At 43.6% G+C, this 24,566-nt stretch overlaps 1 protein-coding gene across 3 annotated transcripts in view; it reads left to right on the top strand.

Moving 5' to 3' along the window:
- Positions 1-24,566, top strand: part of PLA2G4A (phospholipase A2 group IVA) — a 234,620-nt gene that overhangs the window by 88,688 nt on the left and 121,366 nt on the right. For all 3 annotated transcript variants that reach the window (XM_083156746.1, XM_083156745.1, XM_083156747.1), the window contains one exon: positions 7,903-8,017. In XM_083156746.1, coding sequence (XP_083012872.1) covers positions 7,903-8,017 — 115 coding nt within the window. The remainder of the gene's footprint in view (positions 1-7,902; positions 8,018-24,566) is intronic.

Raw genomic sequence — 24,566 nt, 5'->3', positions numbered from 1 at the left:
AACATACAACGTACAACAGAATAATGCAAAGTGCTTCAGTAATATTAAACATGGACAATATCTGAACATTTAACTGAAATGATATGCAATGTCATAATGACCTATGACCTGCTGCCGTGGCAGGAAACCTAAAAGACAACCCTGCCATCAATGGTGATATGCAAAAGACGTCCAAGTACTATATACGGACACCCTGCAATTTTCTACTCCTGTCAGTATTAGATGAGACTGTTCCAATTTATTTTTTCGTTAAGTCCTCCAGGACTAGTGGTGCCCAGCCGGACAATCCACTGGGATTCTTTTAATAAGAGGGCTTTGGCACGATCACCACCCCTCAGTGAGAGTGGCACATGATCGATCATAAAGTACCTAAGCGACTCCAGGGAGTGACCTGCCTCCCTGAAGTGCCGTGCCACAGGTTGATCAATGTCGCGACCCTTCAATGCAAGGCCAATGGAAGATCTGTGACCCGCCATTCTTTGTTTAAATCTACATGAGGTCTGGCCCACGTAGCAAAGGCCACATGGGCATTTAATCATGTATACCACGTGAGTTGTATCGCAAGTCAGAACAAACCTGATGTTGTACATTTTGTCACAGTGGGGATGACTGAATTCTTTACATGTTACCATGAATTTACACGTGATACAATTATGGCAGCTATAACATCCCGCCGGTTTAACATATACATTTGGGGGTATACTTTTCCCTAAACCAGTGATATCTGATTTCACCAAACGGTCCTTTAAGTTTCTCCCTCTGGTAAACGCAATAATGGGACGTTTGTCCCGAAAAGTGGGGAGATCCTTATCGGTGCTAACGATGGGCCAAAGGGCCTTCGTAGCCCTCTGAAGGATAGGATGGACCGTGGAAAAATCACTGACAAGGGGGATCACATTGGAGTTGTCTCTACTGGAGGGTTTCAATAAATCCGACCTATTCATCTGCAATACATCTTGCTTGGCCTTAAGCAGCTCATGTTGTGAGTAACCTCTGGTTAAGAATTTATCCACTACACAATCCAAGCTCTCAGGCACCCGTTCCCTGTCACTGGTGATTCTGGCCGTTCGAACCATCTGCGACAGGGGTAGGCCCCTCTTCAGAGCCGGTGGGTGGTAGCTTGTTGATCGCAACAATGTGTTGCGATCCATAGGTTTGTTAAACACCTGTGTACTGATCTTACCGTTCTTTAATTGAATTTGAACATCCAAAAAATGTAAACTTTCTGGATGACAAACGTACGTGAATTTTATAAATGGGCTGTTATTGTTCACCTGAGTCATAAGCTGGACAAAACGCTCCTCTCCGCCCGTCCACAGCAGGAACACGTCATCGATGTACCTAGTGTACATCAACATGTGTCCCCTAGTGGACGGGTCAGAGAGGAATAAATCATATTCAACGGCAAACATAAAAATATTAGCATAGGAGGGTGCCACGGAAGATCCCATGGCACACCCCCTATGCTGAGCGTAGAAATTTCCGTCGAACAGAAAATAATTCCGCCTCAGAGTCAGCTCCAAAAGTCTGAGAAATAGCTGGTGATCAAATAAATCACTGTCCAGATTTTTTGACAGGAAGTCCTTCATGGCCCGAAGTCCCCCTTCATGGGGAATTGAAGTGTATAAACTACACACATCCATGCTGCAGAGCAAAGTTCCTTCTGGGATATCTGTCAATTCTTGTAATTTAACCAGGAAGGAGGTCGTATCCTTAAGAAATGTCGGTTGACTAGGGAGTAAGGGCTGTAGAATGCTGTCCAACAGTTGTGATGTAGGTTGTAGGAGAGAATCTCTAGCAGAGACAATTGGTCTCCCTGGTGGTCTAGCAGGGTCCTTATGCAATTTAGGTAGTGTATACAGGACTGGAACTTTGGGGTGCTGTACCCGGATCGCCTTTAACACTTTGGATGGGATTTTTCCCTCACAATGTGCTTTATCAATAACATCAAATAGCTCCTTTTGATAGAGCGATGTGGGATCCCGTGGTAATCTGCTGTACACCTCCTTATCCTGCAGCTGACGCTCGATTTCCATACGGTAGTCTTCGATGCGTTGTATAACAATCGCCCCGCCTTTATCTGCCGGGCGAATAATAATCGATTCATCAGACTCCAAGGACTTCAGGGCTGTCAGCTCACTCCTAGTCAGATTTGGACGAATGGCATGAGGTGTGGCTAGGTATCTTGTAACTGAGTCATCCATTAATCTTGAAAAGGTCCTTAATGACCCATTGGTAGACACGGGGTCGAAATTCGATCTTGAATTTTGACGAAGAAAAGGGGTGAAGATAGTATCAGGTGTCTGTATAGGGTTATGCTGATAATACTCCTTAAGCCGCAGTTTCCTGGAAAATTTATGTAGGTTCAATTTCCAGTTGAAATCATTGTGCCGATTAGTGGGCACGAAACTGAGCCCTAAATTCAACACCCTCATCTCGTCCGTTGACAGAGTTCTATCGGAGAGGTTGAAGATCAGACCTTCAGCTTTGTCGCTGCCACCGACGCCGCTTTTCTGATTTCCCTGCCCTCTCTTATTTTGACCCCCTCGACGGGTGGCCGCGCGCCTTTGGCAGCCTTGCGACCTCCTAAAGGGACGGTACTTAGCCCACTAGCCTCATCCGTCTCTGAAACAATAAAGTCACTGTCACTACTAGAAACCTCATTGCCAGACTGATTACTTTTTTTATGCCAGGGTCTACGGTTCCTGTTGGTGGGACGGTCACTCTGTGTGGGGTTGCCCCCATATAACCATCGATAGACACGATTGTCCTCGTAATCCTGTTCAACGGCCATTTTCTTGTTGTTTTTAAATTTTATTAGGTCACGTTGATAAGCTTCGCACTTGTTTTCCAACTGTTGTATCCACTTCGAATTTTTGTCATGGCTCAACTCATCACTATATACAGATTGGAAAGTTGAGATTTTGGACCTGGTAACCGTTAACTCTCGGTTAGCCTCCTCGACCACCAGAATCATCAGATCGAAGGCACATTTGTTTAAAATGGCGATCCATTTACGAACAAACTCTGGGTTGGTACGCCCAATTGTAGGGGTATTCCGAACCCTAAACCCCCTAGGGATTTTATGCTCCCTATAGTAATTAGCCAGGGAGATGCTATGCAATTTGAAATCTATCTCCCGTTTTTTTAACTTAAAGAGCTGGTGGAATAGATCTTCCATGTTGGGCGCAGAGTTTGGTAGGTCAGAGGATTCTTGGGCCAAAATATTCTCAATCTGAACTTGTGAGAAACTAAAGGTCTCCCCTATAGGGGTCGACACAAGTCCTGTATTCAGATCTTGCTGTGATGATGAGTCATGAATAGGATGGGAATCCATGATGTGATAGAAGTGATGACAGAAAATCTTCTCTATGGATAAATATTCTTTAGCCAAATAAGCCACAAATACTGGCGGTGCCGTGCAACTTAGTGTAGGACCCACAACCAAAGGAGTGGGGAGCTGCACCTGTACACAAGGATCCACAATATGCCGGCACTCTCCAAACAAGGCAAATCAAAGGTGCCTTCCCGATACTGCATACAACAATTCCAGGGGGTGGGCGGCACTCAAAAAAATCACTCAGCCAATGGGTAAAACAAAGAGCTGTGTATTGCGCACCAAGCGCTTTCGGGAATCACCCCGTCCTCAGGGTACAGATAACACAGGAGAGAAGCACTGGACATCATTACTTACCCACCTAAATACCCCCGTCTGTCCCTCCAGGCACTCCCTCCGCCGCCGGGTCACGCTGTCCGTCCGAACGGAAGTACGCGGACCTGCACTTCCGGGATCACCATTCGCCTCAGCCGGAAGTGACGCTCGTGCGTTCCAGCCAGGCCTGAATGCGTTCCACCTGTCCTACAGGCCCTGGACAAACCGATGGCGCAGCGGCCCCTGGTGGTTGGAGGGCAGCACAGCCTGTTGGGACAGCAAAAATAACATCAGCAAAAATACATACATTTGGGAATCATATGACGAAATAATGAGCGGCAGAACAAAAAGAGTACCTCCAAGTAGGCTCACCGCCACACCTAGTTGGTACCTCCAGTCCTGCACCTAGCTCATTCAATTAATTACAAACCTCACATACAAACATACAACGTACAACAGAATAATGCAAAGTGCTTCAGTAATATTAAACATGGACAATATCTGAACATTTAACTGAAATGATATGCAATGTCATAATGACCTATGACCTGCTGCCGTGGCAGGAAACCTAAAAGACAACCCTGCCATCAATGGTGATATGCAAAAGACGTCCAAGTACTATATACGGACACCCTGCAATTTTCTACTCCTGTCAGTATTAGATGAGACTGTTCCAATTTATTTTTTCGTTAAGTCCTCCAGGACTAGTGGTGCCCAGCCGGACAATCCACTGGGATTCTTTTAATAAGAGGGCTTTGGCACGATCACCACCCCTCAGTGAGAGTGGCACATGATCGATCATAAAGTACCTAAGCGACTCCAGGGAGTGACCTGCCTCCCTGAAGTGCCGTGCCACAGGTTGATCAATGTCGCGACCCTTCAATGCAAGGCCAATGGAAGATCTGTGACCCGCCATTCTTTGTTTAAATCTACATGAGGTCTGGCCCACGTAGCAAAGGCCACATGGGCATTTAATCATGTATACCACGTGAGTTGTATCGCAAGTCAGAACAAACCTGATGTTGTACATTTTGTCACAGTGGGGATGACTGAATTCTTTACATGTTACCATGAATTTACACGTGATACAATTATGGCAGCTATAACATCCCGCCGGTTTAACATATACATTTGGGGGTATACTTTTCCCTAAACCAGTGATATCTGATTTCACCAAACGGTCCTTTAAGTTTCTCCCTCTGGTAAACGCAATAATGGGACGTTTGTCCCGAAAAGTGGGGAGATCCTTATCGGTGCTAACGATGGGCCAAAGGGCCTTCGTAGCCCTCTGAAGGATAGGATGGACCGTGGAAAAATCACTGACAAGGGGGATCACATTGGAGTTGTCTCTACTGGAGGGTTTCAATAAATCCGACCTATTCATCTGCAATACATCTTGCTTGGCCTTAAGCAGCTCATGTTGTGAGTAACCTCTGGTTAAGAATTTATCCACTACACAATCCAAGCTCTCAGGCAAAAATATATATATTTAAAATATAAATTAATAGGGGTGCCTTATCATTGGTGGCAGTGGAGCTGCGGCAGCATGGGGACGTGTGAGCGGGTGGCGCCAGAGGAGGACAGGTGACAGGGGGACCGGGAGTTGCTGCGGGTAGGCAGCAGATTTGCTCCGTGTCCGTGCGGCGAGCAGGGGGAGGCGGTGGGGCGGCGGGTCTTTACTGTGTCACTGTCTTCGTGCGGCGAGCAGGGGGGGGGGGCGGCGGGTCTTTACTGTGTCACTGTCTTCGTGCGGCGAGCAGGGGGGGGGGGCGGCGGCGGCCGGTGTGTCAAGTGGGGCGGCGTTGTGGGACATCAGGGCGGCATCCAGCGTCGCTCAGAAGGCCCTGCTCACGTCCGAGGCCACATATGAGCAGGAGCTTCTGAGCGACTGCTCTTGATTGACGGGCAGGTCCGTTCTGAATCTTGTGCAGATTCAGAATGGCGGGTGCGCGCATGTAAATCGCTGTGTGGGCTATACACACAGCGATTTACATGCATTTTCAGGCATTTTCTGAGTGATTTAGTAAAATCGCTCAGAAAATGCCTGAAAATTGTGCTGTGTGTGGGGCCCATAACAGTTTTGAAACTTGGCACACTTACTTAGAGGTGTCTAGTGATGAATAACATAAAATTCCTGATGAATCGGAGGTGAGCTGTAGCGGCAGTGATGACAGAAACTGTTGGTCCTAGCAAATATGTAGTCAAATACAACAATAAAGGTTATGTGTCATAATATATTTTCACCTAAAAATAATTCCAACAATTTTGAAAGTTAGAGGAAGTTTTGGGTCTAAAAAGAAGTTACAGCATAATCGATAAACAAAAAGTAACTTAAAAAAAAGCAAAAGTGGTTAAAGTAGTAAAAAAGTTTTTGACAGTTCTTTCACTTGAATCTGGATTTTTTGCTTCAGGAGGGTACGTGACAGACTTGATTTAACCTTTCCGGTATGATGCCGAAGTAGTGTCACCTCCACTAAATCCCTGTAAGAATAGGATTATATTTGTGCGCCCCTCACTTTCCAAATCGATGCTTGAATTAAACTTTTCTTTCAACGTTGCCATGGCTTGGCTTGATTAATAGTATTTGTCGTTCGGGCAGGGTTAAAGCCATAAGTAGAACCATGAGATAAACATCTTCACAGATTACTGCAACGTTGGCATTTTCCTCAGATTTTTCTATAGCAGTTTAATAATTAATTTATCAGCATCGTCAGATGCTTCTCTAACTTCTATTCCCTGTGCCACTGAAAGAAAGGAAATAAGACTTGATCCACCTGTTTAATGGTGATAACTGCTCCATTAAAATGTATGTCCATCGACTTCTTCAGCTTGTATCTCTCTTAGTACTGCACTACTTTTGGAGTATATACTACCACTGCACTGCTCCAACGCCAATGAACTTTGCTGGGTGCCCCCACTGAGGTAAATGCTTAGGAGGAAGGAGAGAGGTGCGGCACTCACAGTCAGAAATGAAGACATGCAGGCTATGTAGACAGCAATGTTTCAATTTAAAGCATTATTTTGGCAAAAGTTGTACTGTGGTGTTTGACGGTTACTCCTCAACTGAATGCAGTACTAAGAATGCTGAAAATAGCTAAAGAAGTCGGTGGGCCTCTGATGATGTCCTGGTAATGAAATGCATAGCCCATGGCCTAGCATTCAAACAAGAAGACGGTGCGCTGACAGAGCTATGGCCAGTTCCTGCTTCCCGGTGATGATTGTATCCTCATGCTGATATATTAGCAGTGATTCTGGCCGGCAACTTTGGTACGTGATCCTGATCATATTCTGTCACACTTTATATCTTGTGCTCAGTAAAATTGTCAAATTGTATTCAAGTACTATGGAGTGCTCCTTTGTTGTTTTAACATTTTTAGATCAACCTTGACTGGTGGATACAGGGAATCGTTTAAGGAGATTCCAATCCTTAATGATATGCATGATAACGATATCGTTAACAATATTATCATGCATATTGTTTAGTGCAGTGGTAGCCAACTCCAGTCCTCGAGAGCTACCAACAGTTCACATTTTCCAGACAACCTAGCTGCTGCAAAGGTGCACTCGTTACTCACTGACACACTTTAAAAGATCCACAGGTGGAGCTAATTACTTCACTTGTGAATCTGTGAGGAGATTTGGAAAACATTAACTGTTGGTAGCTGTCGAGGACTGGAGTTGGCTACCCCAGGTCTAGTGTGTACCCACTGGTGCACTTATCAATCCTTTAAATTGCTCTGATACGGGTGTGGTATCCCTACGGGCACGGTGGCAAGCTGCGCTCGCCACCTATTTTATTCTCCCTCTATTCTCCATGAGGGAGCAGTCGGGATTCCGACGTCGGAAGAATGACTGTCGGAATCCCGACTGTCGGGGAGCCGTCCGTCACCCCTCTGATACAGCTTATGAAAATTATACTTGAATTAAGAAGATTTTAATAAATTATTTGGAATAGTGCATTAACTATTCATATTGCTGTACCTAAGAGAACTAAAATGCCACAGGCTCTGTACTAGCCATCTGTTAATTATACATAATTCTGCATAAATGAATAAAATATTGAAAGATAAAAAAAAGTCTGATGCTTGTTAAAGTCAGCTTAAGTGCTTGGGAACTGGATACAAAGGTTGGAAAGCACAGCTATGGAAACTACTGGCTCACTGTAGTAATCTAGGTGCAAAGAAAAAAATTTTGGTACAAAATTAATTTTTATTTCCAAACTTAATGCACACTTATTTTTTCTTTAACAGAGAATGAACAAGAAACTAAGTAACATGCAGGAAAAAATAAGCGATGGCCAGTGCCCGATGCCATTGTTCACATGCCTTCATGTCAAGCCAGATGTTTCAGAACTTATGTTTGCTGGTAAGCTTTTTAACCCTTTGCATTTGGAATGCCATAGCTTTTTGCAAATATCTATTTTGTTTAGAAAATTGGCTTGTGAAACAGTAAATTAAAACTCGGGAGAATATTCTCCTTGTAACTGTAATGAGGTGTGAGCTATCTTCAGTGTGTGACTTCAAAAGCAGACCTGCAAAATGTGAAAAATCTAAATATTGCAATTCTTCTTGCAAATGTTTATGTCAATTGACTGTATAAATAACTAATGATCAACCCCGGTCTCATATACCCCTTTCACATTGCAAATGCTGGGTCAGATCTTTGTCGGGGAGCGACACGGCATTCGCGATGCAAGTTCCCCCAACCGACCTGGGGGGAGGAGGTTGCACTGGAGCTGACACTGCCTCCTCCCTATAGTGTGAAAAGGACCCAGGTAACTCAACCCGGATTAACCCTTATTTTAACCTGGGTTGGAATGGTAGGTTGCTGTACCTGGATATATATAACTTTTGTCAATGTCTAACTAATACCAGGGCCGGAGCTACCACTAGGCAACTTTAGGCAGCTGCCTAGGGCGCTGGCCACTAGAGGGAGCCCCAGTACTCTGATCATGTAAATTAAGTATTTTACTGGACTTCCTGAGTTGTAGGAGAGTCTGACAATTTCCCCCAGCACATTTTGCACATCAGAATGGGAGCAGGTACTGTGGGTGATTGCAGTCTCAGCTTCCAGCAGCAGCAGTTATGAGGCTTGTGTCCCTGCTCTTCTGCTTCCTGCTGCTGCTCTTCACACAGAGATCGTCTGGTAGCTCCGCCCCCTCCAGCACAAGAGCCGATTCCTAGGAGACCCTGCCAGCAGCCACATCATCCAGACATACAGCACAGGTGACTGGCAGCACATACTATATGTATTTGAGGGAGGGGAGGTGCAGGGATGGTTTTACATGTGAGTTGGGGGAAGTGCAGGGCTGGGGACATGTGTGTTGCAGGGCTGGGGAACATGTGTGTTGGGGGAGGTGCAGGGTTGGAGAACATGTGTGTTGGTTAAAGTGCAGGGCTGGGGAACATGTGTGTTGGGGGAGGTGCAGGTCTGGAGAACATGTGTGTTGGGTAAAGTGCAGGGCTGGGGAACATGTGTGTTGCAGGGCTGGGGAACATGTGTTTTGGGGGAGGTGCAGGGCTGGGGAACATGTGTTAGGGATGAGGCTGGGTGCAGGGCCTGGCTACATGTGAGTAAGGGAAACTGCAGAGTGCAGGACAGGGGTACAGGTGTGTGAGGGATACTGGAGTACAGGTGTGGGAAGGAAATATATATAATGTATTATAGTCCTGAGTGATCTGGCTCTTCCTTTGAAGTACATTGCTGCGCACCGGGTGCCTGCACAGAAACATATATATATATATATATATACTAGGTGATTCATCGCGCCCTACGGGCGCTCTTCACACCGTCATAAGGGGCTGTGCCCCCTTAACCTGTGTACGCAGTTATTGTGAGGGTTGGGTGGTGTGGGTGGGGATACTGTGTGTGGTGGAGTTGCAGGGTTGGCCCGTGTCGTTTGGTTTGGTGCCGTGACGCTTGTGAGGGAAGTGGGGGTGCTGTAGTTGGGTTGGAGGTGCGGGGTGAGGGATCGGGTGTGAGTGTGTTGTGGATGGGGGCGGGTGTTGGTGTACTGCGGGTGCTGGAGGTGTTGTTGTGGTGTTTTGCAAGTGGATGCTGTTGTGCTGTGGGTGGGGTGGTGTCATGGGAGGTTGGGGTGCGAGGGAGGTTGTTTGGGTGTGCTGCAGGTGGGGTAGTCACAGGTGTGAGGATACTGTGGGTGTTGGAGGTCAACATGCGGGGTGTTTTTAGGATGGGCGGTGTATGGAATTGAGTATGTAGGGGGAAAAAAGGAAAGTCCCGAAGAGGGAATAAGCCACAAAAAACATCCAAACATCATTAGTGGTAAGCAGAGAGCGGCGTCGCGCTAGCTGCTGCTTACCCTCCTTGCAGTATGTATTGCCGAGTGTGGTCCGTTCTGTACTGGCATCTGCTATTCGGCACCCCATCCCCACCCCGGAGATCCGCTGCTTTGGGGGGGGGGGGGTGGTTAGTTACGCTCGCCGCCGCTGCTGGGTTGGGGGGGGGGGGGTCATCCTCCGGTAATCTGTTTACTGCAGGGAAGTGTGAAGCGGCGGTGACTTGGGGGGGGAGGGGGGGGAAATGGTTGCGCTCGCCGCTGCTGCTCGGTAGCGCCGGGGGGGGGGGCGGCTCATACCCCAGTGAGCTGTTTCCTTCAGGGATGCTAGTGTGAAGCGGTGGGCGGCATTGACTTGGGGTGGAATAATTGTGCTCACCGCTTGTAAGTAGTGCCGGGGGGGTGCCTTATACCCCGATGAGCCGCTGCTTCAGTGTGATGCGGCGGGCGGCTAGTGATTTGGGAGGGGGGATTCGAGAACCCACTGTATGGCAGGAGGGAGGGATGTGGGCGGTTTAGAAGTGGATTGCTGGGAGGGGGGCGGATCTGCTATTATTGCCGCCGTAGCCAGGGACCGCTGTCAGGTGTGAGGCAGAAGGGGGGTGGGCGAAATGTCTGGCGGGGCGGTGGGAAAGTAGTAGTTACGCCGCGTGGTCAGCGCGTATATGAGGGGGGGGGCTGGGCGGCCAGGGGATGAGTGTGTTGGGGGAGCGGTTGTGGGTGGTGAGCAGCCGTGGATGGAGTTAGTGGGCAGGCATGGGGAGTGCTGTGCGAGGAGGGGTGTGTGCTTGTGGAGAACAGTAGAACGGAAGTGCCTTGCTTTTGCAGTGTGGCTGACGGTGGATGGGCCTGTCAATCACCCGTGAAACCCCGCCCACCGTTTGCCACACTGCTTGACTGACAGATCTGGCTAAATATCAGGAACTTGGACCTTAAATCCCATTTATGGAAATTTGATAATATAATAATATTTGATGATCTGTGTGCATGCACTGGAACCATGGGTGTGGTATAACTCACAGACAATGACTAGCCAGACAGTCAGTAGTTCGACACCAAGGGTGAGATTTAATAGGATGAGAGATTCAGAAAGTGAGAGATTTGGTAAGAAATCTCCAGTTTTTTTAAAGCGGCAATCATTTACACTGCAAAACCAGTTTGATTTTGAAGTGCAAATGATTGCGGCTTTAAAAAAACTGGAGAATTCTCACAAAATCTCTCACTTTCTGAATCTCTCATCCTATTAAATCTCACCCCAAAAGTTAGATATGCATTAGTTAGACCTTTACAAAAGGTAGACATGTGTTAGTTAACCATTGACAAAAGTTAGACATGCCTTAGTTAGACTTCAACAAAAGTTACGCATGCATAGTCCGACATTGACAAGCACAAGCATAAATTAAATGTCATCATGGAAAATAAATATATATCAATATATGTAGAGTGTATGTGTGCCCCATCCCCTTCAGGCACAGTGCCTTGCTGCACTCGGCACACTATTCTGTTCTCTCTCTATGTCCACTGGGATGGTAACGTATGAACAAGTCAGTTTGAAGAAAAAAATTGGTTGTCAGGATATTGAGTTCATTGGCATGTTTAACTTTTGTCAGTGTCTAACTAGTGCATGTCTAACTTTTGTCAATGTCTGACTACTGTATGTCTAACTTTTTTTGTTGACTTATTGGCTCTCTGACTACACATTGGCCCTTATTCAGATCTGATTGCAGTACAAATTTGTTCTCAAAATTCGCAAAACCATGTGCACTGCAGGTGGGGCAGTTGTAGAATGTGCAGAGAGATTTACATTTGGGTGGGGTGTTTTGAAACTGAAATCGAAATTGCAGTGTAAAAATAATGCAGGCAGTATTTACCCTGCACAGAAACAAAATAACTCACACAAATCTAACTCTCTCTGCACATGTTAAATCTGCCCCACCTGGAGGGCACATGGTTTTGCCCATTTTGAGAACAAATTTGTACTATGATTAGATCTGAATAAGGGCTATTGTCTGTTGGCTGTCTGGAACCCAGAGCCGCAGTGAGGATATGCATATAAGGTCCTGTTGCCGTGCCCAGGAAAGTCGAAGCATGATTGACATGGGTGGGTCTGGGAAGTATTCCAGTGTTGGGTATGCCAAAGCTCCAGCAGTGCAATTTTACCATTACAATGAGCTTGTAGGCCCCAAGACAAAATTGGAAGAGCCCCTGTTTACCACACAATAGTAAAAGTGTATATAACACATGCAACTTGAATAGAGAAGGTGGATCACTTTCTGCTCTGGGCCTACTAGCAACTGCACACTCCACCTATGATAGCTATGCCCTTGCAGGTAAGCCTACTTTGTATGTGAAACATGGTAACAGATAAATGTCTGGGATATACTTATATTTGAACCCTCATTCAATTAGTGTCCTCACACTATTTAAGCAATAGTGGTATGGTGGTTAATTATAGAAACACCTTCCCATTATATACAAGATACAACACACCTAGAAAAAAAACCATGGTCAAATTAAAATAGTTTCAAACTAAATGTATCAATGTTAGATTAGTATATCCTTTTAACTTTACTTAGCAGGGTGACTTGCAATATAAAATAATCACATTTTTGGATATTGTATTACTGTAAACTACAGTATTGCCAAGGTTGATATTAGTGTCAGGGGATATGTCATAGGGGGTATGCAACCCGTGACTACTTTTATGACAGTTTTTCATTTAATTTACATTCAACCTATTAAATCCCAGTGTCAAACGCAGGATTTTTAGAGAGGGTTTTCCAAATATAATCCAAAATCTCCTACTCTGCATTGGAAAAAGTATGGGAGTATGGGGGAGTGGTAATAGCTCTGAAATTTTGTCTTTTTATACACTGGATACTGTATGGAATACAGTATTAATATTGAACAGTACAGATGGTCTATAGTACACTATTGGCTGTTAAAAACATTTAAATAAAAGAGTCCCCCATATCGGGGTGGGTGGCAATTGAACAGGATAGTTGTGTGGGATTTTCTCCAAAGGATCTCTTATGGGTTCCACAGACAATGAGACCAAGAAAGACACAGCTCTTACCCACCACTATAGATACGCTTAAAATTTGGGATAAAATTAGATAAAAAATTCCCTCATTCACTCTCCCTTCATTAAATATGCCTCTAAGAATATTAAATACTCCCTTTCCCAATTTGGGCCTCTCTAGATGGACCAACTTAGGCCTAACAACCCTAGGAGATAGCTCAAAAGGAGGTAAACTATTACCTTTTATAGCAATACGGACAAGATTTGGCTTACCTGAGACAGAGTTCCTACACTATATGCAAATACAAAATTGGATACGGAAAGCAAAAGGAACGTCAGACATATTAAATCAGGCGCCAACAGTGCTCCTGACCCAATTGAACAAAATAGGTACAAGAGGAAGTATTTCATTTTGGTATAAACTTCTTATAGAAAAGTTCCTAAAACCCAGACCCAACAAGGATGGGAGAGGGATTTGGGCCTTCATATATCAGAAAATCAATGGGAATCAATTTGTTACCTCCTTTAATATGTCAAAATGCCTCAATCATATGGAAATGCAAGTGAAATTATTAAATAGACTCTATCTGACCCCGGAGAAACTACATTTATTTTGGCCAGCATGCTCACAGTCTTCGACTTAATGAATAAGGTATTTGGAACCTCAATATCCCCCTCCCCACAATTAGCTCTCCTACACATATACCCATTACAGGTGTTAAGAAGCCAACGATACGTAATGGGACATATTTGTATAGCAGCACGAGCAGCATTGGCCCAATGCTGGAAGCAAGCTAACCCTCCCTCTATCCAGAAAGTGATCTCTAAGGTCCAGTTCCATTTTATAATGGAAACAGAGACCACATTATGCTCGTCATCCTCCATACGGATGTCTATGAAATGGGAGATCTGGCATAAATACGTTACAGAGGGGGAGGGGAAAATGGATATATAAAATCAGAAATAGATTGAACTTTTTAATACTATGTCCCAAGCGAATTGGAGGCGGATGGGCGAAATGAGGTAACATAAACAGGAATAAGAAGTTGTGAGGTTGAGGTAATATGAAAAATGGAGGATATCAGAATCACTTTATTGGCCATGTATACTCTCGTATTCTAGGAATTTTTTATGGATACAGTGCAGCTTCAAGCATGGTACAAGAGGGATAACAGGACATACATACATTGCATCAGTTGCGAATACAAATGACAATTCACATGTTATGATTTGCAAGGTTAGATAGAGCAGTTAGGTGTTTAGATTAGCAGTATCTTAGAGTACATTGTTCAATAGCTGAATAGCTATCGGGAAGAAGCTTTTTGCGGTTCTTGACGACTTGGCAGGGATGGACCTGAAGTGTCTACCTGATGGGAGAATATCAAAGAAGTTATGGCCAGGGTGGAGTTTGTCTGCCACGATCTTCCCAGCTCCCTTTTTGACCCTACTTAAGTATTGTTCCCTTACAGGGGGAGGTCCGTCCCAATAATCTTCTCTGCTGTCCTCACCACTCTTTGCAGGCTTTGTTTGTCAGATTCATTGGCCCCACCATACCAGATTGTAATAGAGGAGTATAGAACGGACTCCACGATAGCCGTTTAAAAGAGCTGCAGCAGCTCCTGCGAAATGTTGATTTTTTTCAGTTGCCTTCGAAAGAACAGCCACTGTTGGGCCTCTTTGACAATGGAAGTTATGTTGGGCTCCCATCTTAGGTTGCGAGAGATTTTTGTCCCAAGGAATTTGAAGGTCTCTACCCATGACACCACTCTGTTGGAAATTACCAGTGGGAACTTGACATTTGGTTTTCTCCTGTTTTAATGGGGATTAGGTCCAGGTTGTTTCTGCCGCACCACTGTGAAAGTCTGTCCACTTCCCATCTGTATTCAGACTCATCAGCCTCCTTGATTAGGCCGATGATGGTGGTGTCATCAGCAAGTTTTATGATTTTTACTGACTAGTCACTCGAGATGCAGTCGTTAGTGTAGAGGGAGAAGAGCAGGGGGGAAATTATACATCCCTGGAGAGCACCAGTGCTGATCGTACGAATGGCGGATGTGAAGGCTCCGGCTTTCACCACCTGTTTCCGTGCCATCAGGAAGTCCACAATCCAGGACCAGGTAGATTCTGGAACTCCTAGGGAGAGAAGTTTGGACTTTAGGATAGCGTGGGCAATTGTGTTAAATGCAGAGCTGAAGTCAATGAGTAGGACCCTCGCGTAGGTGCCTGGATAATCTAGGTGTTTCAGAATATAATGCAGCCCTAGGTTTAATGCCTTCATGGCCACTGATGTTAGTGCGACTGACCTGTAGTCATTTAGATTCTTCCCAGCCAACTTCTTAGGAACAGGAATAATATTTGAGCGTTTGAAGCAGGCGGGAACCTTACTCATTTCCAGTGAGGTGTTAAAGATGACAGTGAAGATGGGTGCAAGCTGCATTGCACAGGTCTTAAGGGTAGATGGTGACACTCCATCAGGACCCGCAGCCTTCCTAAGTCTTACCCTTTTAAACAAAGCATCTACCTCCCCCTGGTCCACCTGCAAAACCTCGGAATGTCGGTCAGGGTGGTGTGGTGGTATGCACCATGTTGATATAAAGTACAGGACAAGAGAAGGTTAAGTGTTAAATGTTATATATTACAGTATGTATTAAGTATATATGATGTATCCCTGGAATGTATTCCCCCCCCCCCCCTCCCTTTTTTTTTTCTTTTATTGTGGAGTTTTTTGCTTTTTTTATTGTTTGTCTCTATATATTTACTGACAATCTGGTTTTGTGTGTATATGGAAAGAAAGAAAATTTTTAAAAAGATTTAAGAGTTAAAAAAAAAAACATTTAAATAATATAAGTGGTCAGGAAACGGTTAAACATATCAGAATAAGTAAATACACAAACATAATAGAACCAGTACTGCACTTTCTAAACTTACAATCTCCATTGGTAAGGCTCCTGTCTCCTGTCTCCTGTTTGAGGGCTCAGATCCACCCACCCACCAGAAGAAGCTGGTACACTATGCATTTGCAACAGCTCTGCTCTGTCCCTTATACTGCATGATTTGGTGGCATCTCTATTGATCATATTATATACCAGTGCTATTGTCATAATTTAAGGCACTTGCCAAGAGGGGGGGGGGGGGGGGGTTCTAGGCAACCAGAAACCCCTCCGGCATCTTCATGTGAATCCAAATGCCGATTTTTCAGCTGTCGGAAAAATCCTCACAGTTGCAAAACACATGGATCAGCAAAATATTTGCCGATCCACATGTTTTGGCCAGAAATGCGTCCAATATTTATTGCCAATGCCGTTGCTATTGCCCATTAATCACTCCTTGTGATACACTCCTAGCAGTGTAGTCTCCAAGATTACATTCATGACAAAGCTGCTTTTCAGTGGGTATATAATTTCTGTTTCCTGTAATTTGGATATATCCTTTATATTTCCTTTTCTTTATTTCACCTGTCCTCACAATCATGTTCCCCGAAGCCTGTGCTCATTGTAATGTGTACCTATTTAGTGACGTACATGCCTTCCTAGTTTTAAACATTATTAAAAACTGTCTTTTTCCCACCCAGTTTCCTCTGCTGTTTAAAGCTTTTGTAAAATTCCATTAAAAGTACATTACCCCATAAATGTCTGTTGAGGACCCGTCCCATGCTTTTAGCCCTTGACTTAATTCTCTGTAAGACGTAAGCAGGAAGCCAATCATAATAACAATGTAGGAGTCGTTTACTTGAATAATTTATGAAAGTATTTTTTTCTGACGTATTAAGCAAATGATTGCAAACTAAAGAAGGAATTTGTCAGGCAATAAGTGTCTGAGTAAACGCCTAATAAAAAAGAAAGAAAAAAGCTAATGTTACTTTACTTTATATTAGGTTTGTTTTATTGAATTTTTGTCTTGGTGAAAAAGTATTGATTTACTTGTTACTAATTTGTTTTATGTTACAAATTGTTTTGAGATTATACATTATGAGCAAGGTAGAAAACTTCTCTTTAATGTAAATGAAAGGTGACATTTTGGACCTGATTCACATTGACTCGCTAAGCTGCATAAATTTGCTGAGTAGTGAGGCCATCTAACACCGCCTGCTGGGTAAACGAATGCCACCCCTTGCTGCCGTGCGAACATTTCTGCCACATTGCAAGTGGATGTTTCATATAAACATCCATTCGCACAGGAGTGTACGGGGAACAAAATCGTTATATGTTTGCTGACCATCGCATGATTTTTATCCTGTTCGCAAATATGTCAGTCTTTACTGACTTATATTTGTGGCATCCGGCTCGTCATGCAGCCCGCCACCATTTTTGTGGGTACGCCCAGGAAGAGCTGGGTGTCCTCATGCGCCATCCCCCTAACCACCTCATCCCGTCCCCCCTCTGCAAAAGGCTCAACAACTGTGCAAGTCGTTGAAGGTGTTTGCATGGCAGCCCTGCACATGCACATATGAGAATATATGTGTTTGCTGAGAGCACATATCGGTCCCGATTCGAATACGCCGGGAACCAATCAAATGTGAATCACCCCACACCCAATATCGTTATCGTTTAAGAAACAGGTAACATGTAGGAAACCAATGCACCGACTAGCACATACTTCACAGTTTTATATAAATTTAATATTTACGTAAATATCCAGTCTACAGATCTAGTCCTACAACATTGATCACTGTGCCCTAGGAGACATTCCTAAAAATGTGGGCATGTCAGCCTTGAGGGCAGCTTCACTGACAGGGTGATTTTCACACATCTTCAAACACAACAATAGATCACAGAAAGCAGCAGTGGGTGTCTCATCACATAAGCGCCTCCTACAGCATTTTGCAGAGCCATTCTGCAGGCAGATTCAGCAGATGGCCATTAGTGTCCACCTCTGAATTAAACCCTTAATGCCCCCATACACTAGTCCGACTTGTCCTAAGGACCAATATGCCCTTGAGCTCACCCAGCAGCTCCCCAGGAGGCTTACTTGCGATTTGGCACTCGATGTGCCATTTTTACATGCAATAAATCACAAGCGATTTATTGCGTGTAATAACTCACGGGGAGCTGCTGCAGCAGCGTTGGAGGGTGGGCAGCAGCTCCCCACCACCCCCGATCCAGCCGTTGCCAGCTCACCGCTCCTGCACATAGGTGTGCTCACCCCTGCACATAGATGTGTACCAACAGTGCTTCTATTTTTAATGCCCTTGCTGCGGTTCCACAAAAATTGCTGACAGTTGACACTGAAGAAGAATCATCTTTTTACATTTGAAGCCATGAGCTGCTGTTCCGTGTATCACAGTTTCACTGGAAGTGGGGCGCTTTATTATGTTGATGGAGCAAAGTTCCATACTTCCATAATGAGAAGAACTGCTATAACCAGGTAATTTTAGATTTAGCAATCTGGGCGAGACATAATCTTAGTGCATCTGGTATAAGACTGCGCAAGGGAATAGGTAATTTTAAAACATACTACATTTAATAATACAATACACACAGGGGCCAATATATTAATATATATAGAGTATCCCTCATCCAAATTATTCATAAAACCATAGTCCCCAAAATTAACTTTTTTTTTTGTTGCTAAAAACCTACTGGGTACATCTGTAACTTGCACTAAATGTGTGCGAGAAAATGATTGCTTGACCTTCAAATTCAGGGTGAAATTTAATAGGATGAGAGATTAAAAAAACTGGAAATTTCTTACCAAATCTCTCACTTTCTGAAAGTGGCAATCATTTCCATGGTAAAACCCAGTTTTGAAAAGAGATACTCAACCTGTAATGTATTTTTGTCATATAATAGCCAATGTTTGTATTGGGGGTTTTTTTGTTTGTTTTTTAGGTACTTGTGGACTTTCACGGCTCCCATCGCATGCCATTGCATGCCATATGTAGTGTCTGCGTGGAGATGAGAATAGAAAGTGTGGCGAGCCCCGCGAGGGGACACGGATACCTTCACAGGTATACGCGTCCCCTCGTGGGCTTCACAGGTGTCCGCGTCCTCTCGCGGGGCGCGCAGCGCTCGCCACGCTTCTGGCTCACCACACTTTCTATTCTCATCTCCACGCCGACCTGGATAGTGGGGGTATGAAAAGGTCGTAGGACGCGTACCGCCGCCCCTCGCGGGCTCGCTGCGCTCGCCACGCTTTGGGTTCACGTTGATAGTGGGGGTGGTACAGCCTGAAAAATTACATTTGGGGGCCATTGAACATGTTTGATACAAATTTCAATGCATTTGGATGCATTTCTGTTAAAAAATCGCATGCGATGCGATGCGATTTTTTGCAATACAATGCACATCGTGGGAGCCGTGATTGTCCACAAGTACCGTTTTTTTTCAATTGCCTGTATGTTTGTTTTTTTGCAAAATTTTCTAGGGGGCTGAGTATACCCTGAAAAACAGCAGCAGGGGAAAAAAGGTGATTAATTGTAATTAGCTAAACATTGGATTAGGTGGCTGATGTTAACATCTAATGATGTTTATGGAGAATAAAGAAAACTTTGGCTTCTTGGGAATGTAAGGAAGACTCTAAAGATCAGTTTTTCCATGTACCCAGATTGCACAGTAGCACAGTGTGCATACGAGTTTTACCAGTAAGTTAAATGGTCACATTGCTACAGCCATATGTTAGTAACATTGAGAACCTGTCCCAACATCACCTTGGGCAAGCTATAAAACTAACCAGTTTCTTTAATGAAGCTATGAGGACCCTGCCATCATGGAATAAATTAGTTCTTCATTTTATTGCATGTCTACTCCATGTGCCCCCCTCCCTCCATAGCCCTTGTGGCCAACAGTATGGTTTAGTTTAATCAACCTAATGGTTATTCAGGCACTGGGTGCCCACATCAGTGTCAGAAGAGGCATAATGATACTACTGTGAGGACAAAGAGTGAAAAAATGGGGGGTCCAGACTGCATGCACACATAGGTGCCGATTTATGTTTTTGCTGGTGGGTGCTCAAGCAAAAAATATAGAGGAGTGGCTTCATGGGCAAGGGGTGTGGCCACAAAATAATACCAATTTATATTACGGAGCACAGTTGTCTCCAATATTCAAATTACGGCAACAGAGTTCCACATACATAAATGCCCCCACAGTGCAGGTACATAAATGCCCCCACAGTGTAGGTACTCCACGGACAGAATACACTCTTCCCGGCATACTGTTTCCCAGGTGGCGGGTCCGGCAATGTGGGTCCTGCAGCAGCAAATTAGCAAGTTAATATGGTGGCCCAGCAGCGGGACTCGGGCCGTGGGTGCTCATGAATTTCCGTTGGTGCTCGGGCCCTTGAGCACCCACAGAATCGGCACCTATGCATGCACACCCTAATCTCAAACATAAGAGGTGCTACCATGCTGGGACTTGTAGGGCCACACAGAGAAAAGAAACAATGCAGGTGGACATTTCAAACCATGAATACTGATAAATCAGAATAATATTTTATATAATATTTTTGGAGCATTAACACGGCAAACAGAATTTTGAAACATTTCCAATATCTCTTATTTAAGATTATCAAAAGAATGTATTTCAAGTATACATGAATAATTCTGAAGTTAGTTTAGTGTGTGTACTCTATGCTTATTGTAGAACAATTAATCACCGCCAAAGTAAACCAAGTTTGCTAAAGGCAAAAAGCTGGGAACCTGCTTATGAACAAAATCATAGTTCTGGAATGCATAATACAGGCATCGTATCAAAGTAACACTCTAAAACCAGAAAAGTTACATATTATTCAAAACTGGCACATTTAAACTGAGCAATTCACATGTTCATATTTAAGATATGAAGTTATTATGAAATAAAAATTCCATTTTACCCTGACTATACTTAGTTTAGTCTGCTTATGTACAGGGGCGTAACTACCATAGGTGCAAGGAGTGCAGCTGCTATAGGGCCCAGAGCAGAAGGGGGCCCATCTTTACTGTCTAAGTAATATGTTTTACATACATTTATTACCATCAGTTGCTAAATAGGGGGCCCTTAAAAACTTTTGCTATGGGGCCTAGGAATATCTAGTTACACCCCTGCTTATGTATGACTGGTGCTGGTGAGAAGAGCCTATTCTCACCATGAGCCATTGTAGAGGAAGGCAAGTCAGGACAGATATTGAATCATGTTTTCACACTGTGCGTGCCCTGTAGCTGAATGCATGCATCTATGGGTGATTAATTTCAGCTCCACTTGCAGCTGATAGCTCATAACCGGGTGGGAACAGTGCGTTTTCAAAGTTTTACAAAGTCAAAGTTTAGCAACTTGTGTGTATCTGAAGCCACTCCTGCATACAGATGGATCTGTTGCACCAAGAATTGGGCTGGCTCAAATGCTGATGCTTAAAATAAACTGGCACACCAGTCCTTCAAAACAGGAGTTGAAGTAGCACAAACATAAATTAAGGAACACACTAACCAACTGATGAAAAACATAGAAGAAAGAAACTTAATGAAGAACCCACAGAAATTACATATTACAGAGGAGGATTATTTTGAAGAGGCATTTAACAATATTGATTTAGAACTGGTTTGGGATGAGGGCGTCCCACCAGGGAAGAAAACCCCATACAAGAAACAGAGAACAGAACATATGCAACAAAGAGGGAAAAGGGGTGGAAAGAAAATAAGAAAATAAACAGAGACCTATACACCTATACCAGAGTATTGAACAGACCGTCTGAAAGGGAGCAAGAAAAACAAACCATCTTTGCCTTGAGTAAGAAAACCCTTAACAAAGATGAAATTAGCCTATTGAGAAAAGGGCTGAAGTTCACACCCCATTCCGATATCAATACATTTGACTTCTACATCGCTACAGAAAAATTAATTAGGAATCTTCGCATCAAGACATTTTTTGCACGTCAAAGCCAAAAGAGATGGTGGAAACACAAGAATACCAACACACAAACCAACACAAAACAACATTTTATCCAGCTCTCATAAAAGGAAACCAAAAATAAAATATAATCTCTCAAAAGACGAAAAAAAGGCCCTAAAATCATTGAAAGAAGACAAATATTATAATATTTATAATATGGGAAGCAGAGTCGGGCGGCACTCAGGTAAAAGTGAACAAAAACCAAGAGGGTTTATTGGTGCATACAGGCAACGTTTCGGGGCTGCGCCCCTTTCTCAAGCCAAACGACAACAAGCAGTCGTGCTTGCTTGTTGTCGTTTGGCTTGAGAAAGGGGCGCAGCCCCGAAACGTTGCCTGTATGCACCAATAAACCCTCTTGGTTTTTGTTCACTTTTACCTGAGTGCCGCCCGACTCTGCTTCCCATATTCCAGGGAAGGAGATATCCTGCTCATAGGAGGGCACCAGGGCAGCTTCACCCATCAGCAACAGGGAGTGCCGGATACAATTGTCATTAATATTTATAATATGAATATATTTAACGATTATAATAAACCCCACAGACAAGGACGGAGGTTTGGTAATCCTGGACTAAGAGCAATATTATTTTTATTGGATAAAGACACATACAGAATACTACCAGGTGACCCAACAAAAATATTCCAATCCAAATTACAACAACTAGATCAGGCATTCCCAACCACAGTCCTCAAGGCACACCAACAGTGCAGGTTTTGTAGATATCCAGGCTTGAGCACAGGTGACTTAATTAGTATCTGAGGGATTCTGATTAAACCATCTGTGCTGAAGCCTGGATATCACTAAAACCTGCACTGTTGGCGTGCCTGGAGGACCGTGATTGGGAATGCCTGAACTAGATGAAGGACTCCTACTAGGCATACTCAATGAAAAGGAATATTAATTCATCACAACCAACCACCCATAATACCAACTTTTTACCATTTGCCAAAGGTCCACAAAAACCTTCAAAACCCACCGGGTCGACAAATAATTTCTTGAATTGGTTCACTAACCACAAATCTATCCAAATGATCAGTTTCTCCAACGGTAGTACAGAGACAAAAGAGTTATCTTAAAGACATATTACAAGTACTACAATGGACCCAATGGGATGACTCTTACACACTTTGCACAAGTGATGTAAAATCACTATTATAAATATATGAATGCACCCACATAAGATCCATGTTATCAAATCAGACTCATCCCCACAGCCAACACATACACTTCATAATGCAACAAATAGAATTCATACTCTGAAATAAATACTTCTGATTCAACGGCGATTCTATCTTCATACGAAAGGTACCACAATGGGGACTTTTTGCCCCATCATACGCCAATCTGTTCGTGGCACATTGGGAAGAGAATCAGATTTGGAATAACAATCCATACATTGAATAGATCATCTGCTGGTATCATTACATCGGCGATCTGTTCTTTATATGGAAAGGACCTCAGGAACAACTCAGAGAATTTGTTACATATATGAACAATAATGATGCAGGTCTAGAATTCACCATGGCCACAGACCAACAGAAAGTAAAATTGCTCGCTGTTTTCAGATAGATCTTTTGAACTAAGGTAGAACTGGTACATGTTCGCCTTGATGATGATAAAGGCTAGGAAACCAAACATATGCATTTTAACTATGCATACAATTCAGATGTACTTATAGCAAATGTGTGTTCTACTCTGACTGCATGTTGGCTGTTTTTTGTTTTTTTTTCGAATTTTGTGGTAGAACTTCGTACAAGGAAGATAGGTCAATTTCTGTGCCTGTAAATGTTCCTGTTGATCCTGTTGAAAATGAGGGTATACCCAAATGGGCTAAGGTGAAGATGAATGACAGGTGGATACTCCTAGTGAGGCTCCCTAGATAGAAGTGTTACATTTCCTGACACTACAGATAAACCAGAGTTTGGTCTTTGAAAATAGCCAAATCATTATGGCCCTTATTCTGGTTCACTTGCAAAGACAAATTCCTTCTCAAATGGACAAAAGCATGTACACTGCAGGTGGGGCAGATGTAACTTGGCAGAGATAATTAGATTTGGGTGAGTTATTTTGTTTTTGTGCAGGGAAAATACTGACTGCTTTATTTTTACACTGCAATATAGATCTTACTTTGAAGTAAAACCCCACCCAGAGCTAATTCTCTCTGCACTTGTTACATCTGCCACACCTGCAGTGCACATGGTTTTGTCCATTTGAGAAGGAATTTGCCTTTGTGAGTAAACCAGAATAAGGGCCTGTGTTCGAGAAAGCTCTCACCAATCAGTCCCGGGTCCCCACCGTTGAAGTTCTGGAATGAAGAACTCTTTTTGAGTCAAGGTTATTTTCTGATAATTCTAAATTACAAATGCACATGTACAGTAGAAATCCACTTGTTAAGTGTTTGAGTCAGCACAGACACTGGAACAATCTGAAAAAGTAGGTCACTGTGGGCAAGACATTAATTTAAATCAGATTGATTTTACCCTCCAAAGAAACATATTGTTCACTAATATAAACGGAGAATGGTAGTTAGCTTAGAAAATCTGTTTGTTTGGTTATATTTATGCCAAGTTATTTAAGTGACTCAAGCAAACATGGGAAATGAAAGTTTCAGTTAAAAGTGTTTTGCAAGTACTTAGGTAGGTAGAATGGCAAAGCCTCTTACTTTAAAACAGTGATGGCCAAACTTGTCCTTAAAATCTACCACCTGTTTTTTTTTTTGTTTTTTTTTCAGACAA

This window comes from Crinia signifera, chromosome 8, assembly GCF_055691185.1.
Source record: "Crinia signifera chromosome 8, ASM5569118v1, whole genome shotgun sequence".
In the NCBI taxonomy this organism is placed as follows: domain Eukaryota; kingdom Metazoa; phylum Chordata; class Amphibia; order Anura; family Myobatrachidae; genus Crinia; species Crinia signifera.
The sequence above is the reverse complement of the archived record's forward strand: the minus strand, read 5'-3'. Positions and strand labels throughout refer to the sequence as shown.